This window comes from Pteropus vampyrus, unplaced genomic scaffold (genome assembly GCF_000151845.1).
Source record: "Pteropus vampyrus isolate Shadow unplaced genomic scaffold, Pvam_2.0 Scaffold6, whole genome shotgun sequence".
In the NCBI taxonomy this organism is placed as follows: Eukaryota; Metazoa; Chordata; class Mammalia; order Chiroptera; family Pteropodidae; genus Pteropus; species Pteropus vampyrus.
Genome location: NW_011888787.1, coordinates 302437 through 308641, shown reverse-complemented (window position 1 = coordinate 308641; position 6205 = coordinate 302437). Strand labels below are relative to the sequence as shown.

Sequence of the window (6205 nt, the reverse complement as noted above, 5' to 3'; positions counted from 1 at the left end):
CAATTCAGTGTCATAAAAGAGCAAATAAAACAAGGATTGGAAAATGGCTTCGACGTTTGCAGCCAGAGGGAAATTCACGACCTTATGATAATAATGGCGAAGAGCCCAGGCTCTGGAAGAACTGGACTGGGTTTGAATCCCGACTCGGCCACTTATTAGGTGTGTGACCTTGACCAAGCTTCTTAACCTCTCTGCGCCTCCATGCCTCACTGTAAAGTGAGATTTTCAAGCGTATCTACCTCATAAGATCGTCATGAGGAATAAAGTAATTAATACAGTGACTGCTTAGAAGAGCGCCTGTTCCATAACGTGCGTGGTAGGTGTTACCTGTTATCCTGCCCTTAAGATTCACAGAAGCGGTTCCATTCAGCGTAGAGGGGAGGGATGAGAGCTGAATTGCAGCCAGTTGAGAAATTAATGGAGCTTAGTGAGTATAAACTTCTTTTAAGGAGCCTGACTGGCTATTCAGGGGGACATAGAGAAGACCGGTAACTAGAGGTAAACTCAAGGCCAAGGACAGACTTTTTCTTATGAAAGAAAAGGGAACTGAAGGGAAAGAACCAACAAAGAAGGAAAGACGGGAGACGCGAGAGAGGGGACAGACAGCGGAACAAGGTTCTGGAAAAGGAGGAAAGAGCCTAAGATCAAAGGCACCGGAAGAGAAGTCTTAGCTTTGAACACCGTCGTCTGAGGGGACAAGTTGGGAGGATGATGGCAGGTGTCAGTATTTATGGCAGCGTGGAGGTAGTTAACATCTAATAACGCATTTCATGTATAATAAGGGCATTAGCTAAGGAGAACGAGGGTTGGAAAAACGGATTACTGAGTGTCTGCTCAGGGGAGTGGGGAGAAATGGCTGGCCAAAGGCAGGGAAAGGATTTCTCAGTGTTGTGAGCTCTGTTCAGACTGAAGGCCATAAATCTGTCATGGCAGCAGTATTGGTGTGCGGCCGTCGTAGGCAGCTTGGGCATGGGCACAGGACAGGCAGAGTGGCCGATGGATCCGAGGTTGGTAGTTTGCAGGATCCATGCTTCAGGGAGGGCGGGGGAGAGGTGGAGCAAGCGAGCCTGGGGTCCGCTGTCAGTGAAGAAGGAGATGGAAGGTGGGGACAGCAAGGGGCCCGAGACCAGAGGTCCCGAAGAGCTCTGCAGTGGTGCCATGGGCATAAAGCGCCCAGGGACCAAGGGGCAGCGCTGCCGTTCGGCCGTAGGATGGCCGGAGCGGATCCTGTCCTAGATACAGAAAGTGGAAACAAATCACAAGGACTTTTTTCTGTGATACCAAACGTCCTGAGCCACTTTCACGTTGCTTTCTCTCCTTTAGCCCAAATACGTCAACAGCAGCATTTATTTTAATTACTGGGTTGCTTTTCAGCTTTTTCAAATAATAAGAAATGATTGGTAATTAGAATATAACTGATCATCTAAAAGTCGTGTCTTCGCCTTTGAATTACTCATGCATCCATAATTTCAGCCTATTTTTAGATGTATTATGTGTTTATTGGTGGCAAAAATGAATGAGGCTTAAGCTAAAGTGCTTATGACCCAAGGGGGTAAGTAGGTATCAGAGGTAACTACAGCACAAAGTGTTGCCTGCCGTTTGTGCTTTTCCAGCAGACATACTTTCCTGATTTTTTTTTTTTTTTTTTTTTTGGCCAAAGTTTTCACTAAAGTACTTTGCTTTGTTAGAATTCATATTACCTTGAGTAATGGAGATGATTCTGGAAGCATATGAGATAGGAAGGAAATCTATAGACTTTTATATATTTATTGTAGAATCTCTACTCATTAATAAAATTTGGCTTGCATCAGTTAGTCGTATGTCCTTCGTGTTTTCAGTGGTGTTTCCGGTGAGGGCAGGGCAGCCATTTTCTCTGCATCACCTGCATTGATGTGCGCTGCTGTTTTCAGGGATCCTGTCCATAGAACAGCTCATCAGCCGGGTGGGCGTGATCGGGGTGACCCTCATGGCCCTTCTCTCCGGATTTGGTGCTGTCAACTGCCCATACACTTACATGTCCTACTTTCTCAGGTAAGGAGCATTTTGTCGCTTTTCTTTTTTCCCACGTCTTGAATACATATGTCGTATCATGCCACCATCATTAATACTTAAAAAGGCGGTGTCACAGATCTAATATTTATTCTTTTCTTCTGTCCTATGGGCATGGGCCTAGGAATCTAAGTAAGTCTTTTTCACTTACGTTGCTTGCCCTCGTTTGTCCTACATTCATTTATTTTTAAATTGGCGATTTCAATTCGACCCTTCCTCTCCCCTCCCCAACCCCCCACTTTTTAAAGGCGCATCCTAGTGGACACCAACTTCAGCTAATCGGTCCCTCCCTAAAGTAGGACAACAGAAGACAATGCCAAGTTAACAGTGTGCTCGCACATGCGTCGTAAATGTCACTGAATCAAAGCTAAGAAAGACTAAAAGAGAGCTCGTAACCATCCGTCACCCCGAGACCCCAGAAGGATTAGCTGTAAAAAATGACAGCAAAAGCAGTTTTGCTTATTATAGTCATTTTCATATTTTCTAGAAAAAGACAGGTCCTTGAATAGCTGGGTAACAATCGAGGTTTCTGCGTTTCTCCAACTGCCTTGTATTATGCCCAAAGTGGGACCCAATAGCGTTGCTCACAGTCTGTGCTTATTACAGGAATGTGACTGACACAGATATTCTAGCCCTGGAACGACGGCTGCTCCAAACCATGGATATGATCATAAGCAAAAAGAAAAGGTAAGAGATCGGCTTATTAAAAACTCGTACTGTCAGAATTTCTCAACAAGAAAATTTAACAATGAGTTGGTACTAACAGCGAATTTCATCTTATTCGTTATCATTGTAAGTTAAGGTACCATTGAAGACAGCATCTTGTCCTGTACGAAAGAGAATTTTCAAATGCAACCTTATTTCTTGACTTTAGATAAATTACCTTGACATGAATTTTTAGAATTTTTTTTATATTTGAAGGTATTCTACATTGGATGTTCTATAAAAGTCTGTTGTCTGGCATTTTTACAAACTTTTTCATGCCTTACTTTGATCTTTTTAACTTCATTTTCTCCAACTACTTTAAAAAATTCTCCAAGTCTTCTAGCTATTGTTGTTTTTATTATTTTCAAAGTACTTTTGAATTTTATGTTTTCAAAGGCATCTGTATCACAGTGGGTAAAGCGTAGGCTCTAGACTCAGACTGTCCAAGTTTGAGCCCTTGGCCTACAGCTCAGTGACCTTGAGCTAGTTACTGGATCTCCTTATGTCTTGGTTTCCCCATCTGTAAAATAATAATGAGTTGATATATAGAGCTCTTGGAACAGTGAATTATACATAGCTAAGGAAAACTGTTGAATTTATTAGTAATCTCTGCAAGATAATCATTTAATGCTTCGCCTTCATTTATAAATTCATATATTCATTTACTTAATTATAAGAGCCCTAATTTATGCCAGGCAGTGTACTAAATGCTGAAGAGATAGAATGATGAATGAGATAATCCGTTCCTACCTTCATGAAACTTATTAGTCCACTGTCTTTATTAAAGTTATCATTGCCCATGTAAAAATGGCGACAGAGAAATTTTAAATCGCATCAGCATTGTTGCATTTCATGTTCTTCCACACTTTTCCATAGTAAGACCCGTAGTCAAGTCGAAGAAGCCTTAATGTAAGAGATAACAATAGGATGATAAAGAGGCCGATATTCACCAACCTTATTTGCCTCCATGTCTGTACCTCTTTACTAGGATATTAGAAGTAGATAGCACGTGTGTATGCATTTACTTACTTACACGTGTTCTGTTTTCCTTCATTCTATACAGCTCATTTTATGTGAATGAATATCAATGCAGATTTTTAAACCGTAAAAATAAGAATATTATTCAATATTGGAAGATACTTATATAAAAACAATACTATTTTAATTCCCAAGAACATTCTCCCTTTTACTGTATTTTTCGTATTCATATAGAGAGATGACTATAAATCGTGACCCATGTCAAGCGCGGCCGTGTACTTTTAAGCCATTTCCTCACTAGTCACGGTCAGTAACTGGCTCTGATCCACACATATGCTGCGATAGGCCTTGTGTAGTTAGGATCTGGGATGGTTTGTGGTCCTGCAGTAGGTCTTGTTAATTTGAGTGGCTCTCAGATGACTCAGTGTCCCAACTTGACCTGATTATCACAGTTCTTACCCAGTGGAGCACACAGGGCAGATAGACAGCGAGTGTGAGAGTTCTAGGGCCCTTGGGAGTCATACAGTGGCCATGCTGTTTACCAAAATGTAGAAAAACCGTTTTCGCACGTAGAGTTGGAGAAGAGTGGTGACTAGAAAGCCATCTTCCAGTCTAACAGCAGAGGGCCATAGTGAGGTGGCATACAAGAAAAATAACATCTGCTCCAAACAAGAAAAGTTAATGATTGAAATGGGAGAGGAAAGAGGCACACTGTCTTCTCACTTGGAACGCTGAGTGGAAGATGAGGTTTATAGTATTTGGGCAACATTCATCAAGAACCTAGTTCAGAGAGTACGAACATGCTGGTTTAGTGATCAAAGCCTTTCGGCTTTTTTTCAGGCTGAGAGAATTAAGCGACTTATTATTTTGTTTTGTGTTTCTGCTGACTTGGATAGTAAAGCTTGTGTTTTGGTAATCTATGATACAGCCGACATACAGCCTCTGTTCATAATCAGTAGTAGTACAATTTCAAAATTATGGTTTCGTGGAAGATAGAAAACATAGCTGTGAAACTACATCACGGTATAATGGAATGAATTCGAGCTAGACGGTCACTTTCCAATACATCTGTTAAGTTGTCTTGAACAAATACTAGACTCTCAGTTTCCTCATTTGTAAAATGACAGGGTTGTCTAAAAGGTCTCTAAGATCTCTTTCAACCTACAAATTCTGAGTTTATAATCTTTCGCATAGCTTGTGACATACAGAAAAAAACTAGAGTACTATAACATGTAAAAGTTAAATGCAATCTACTACTGCGAAGAAAAAAATCTTAACTTCTACCCTTGAGGTAAGATTTTTTTAGGCTCTCTTTTCAAAATCTGCAGGGATGCGGGGGAGAGGGGAATACATTCACTGATGAAATTTCAGCACCAGCCACAGCCGCTGTCAAATCATAGTACAGGAGACTTCCAGGAATGGCACTGAGCAGAGTTCAAGCAATTCCTTCTACAGAAAATCGTAAAAACTAGAAAATCAGTAACAACAAATATTCAAAGCCACTGGAAAATGAACAGACAGAAGTAAAAATTTGAGAAGAGTATCAGGTAACTAACTGCGTGTTTGTGGCTTTCTTGCCTGGGAGTGCTTGCTGGTCAACCACTGCCCACCCTCAGCACCTACTCAAGTGATAAAGTTCAAATTGGCAGAGTAGCTGAAAAATTAAAGGGAAATTTTTGGAAGCAAGAGAAATGCAAAAGGACTGAGGTCTAGAATCTGCGTATCAACTGCCCAAATCCCTGCCTCATCACTGAACAACGCATGAGCAAAGTGAATACCAGGAAGCCTGAGAAAAAGTAGAAACTAGCAAGAGGTCTGCCTTAGAGACACAACTGCCTCTTAATGAGATTCGCAAGTTTGTTGTGCCTTCGAGTGCGTTGCCTGAACTGCGTGTTAGTTGGGCACACGAGTTGGAAGACAGCAAAATTCTTACTGGCTTAAGGTGTCATAAGGTAGAACTCAGGACTGGCCTAGCAGTTAGAAATTTAAGGAGTGTCCCTGGAAACAAAGGGTCAGAGAGAGGGTAAGCCCTAAAATCTGACTAAAATGTTTCCAGAGTCTTTGTTGATCACTAATCTGCTCGGGCTCAGAGGAGACCACCAGTCAGGCTGAGAAATGGGCAGCTGGAAGCTGAAAAACTGAGCAGAGACGTTAGTTGCTGCACACAGTAGGTGTAACAGTTTTATAGTTTCAGTCCAGGTAAGTCAACCGCGTACTAGAGCAAAAAAACATCCTCAAGAAAACAAAACGGATTCCAGAGTCACTACAGCATAATATCTACAATGTCAAGTTTTCAACCAAACTTACTAGACATACAAAGAAACCATGCAACCATATTCAAGATAAAAAGCAATTAGTAGACACTTAACTCCAAATAGGCCCAGATAATAGGTAGCAAATAGACTTGAAAGCAACTATTATAAATACATTCCAAGAAATGAAAGTATAATATAATTAATGAACCAATAAGTTT

General features: G+C 41.1%; 1 protein-coding gene across 3 annotated transcripts in view; it reads left to right on the top strand.

The window, feature by feature from the left end:
- LOC105296235 (Golgi pH regulator) overlaps nt 1-6205 on the top strand; it is a 42076-nt gene that overhangs the window by 19123 nt on the left and 16748 nt on the right. For all 3 annotated transcript variants that reach the window (XM_011366232.2, XM_023535205.1, XM_023535204.1), the window contains 2 exons: nt 1911-2031; nt 2656-2736. In XM_011366232.2, coding sequence (XP_011364534.1) covers nt 1911-2031; nt 2656-2736 — 202 coding nt within the window. The remainder of the gene's footprint in view (nt 1-1910; nt 2032-2655; nt 2737-6205) is intronic.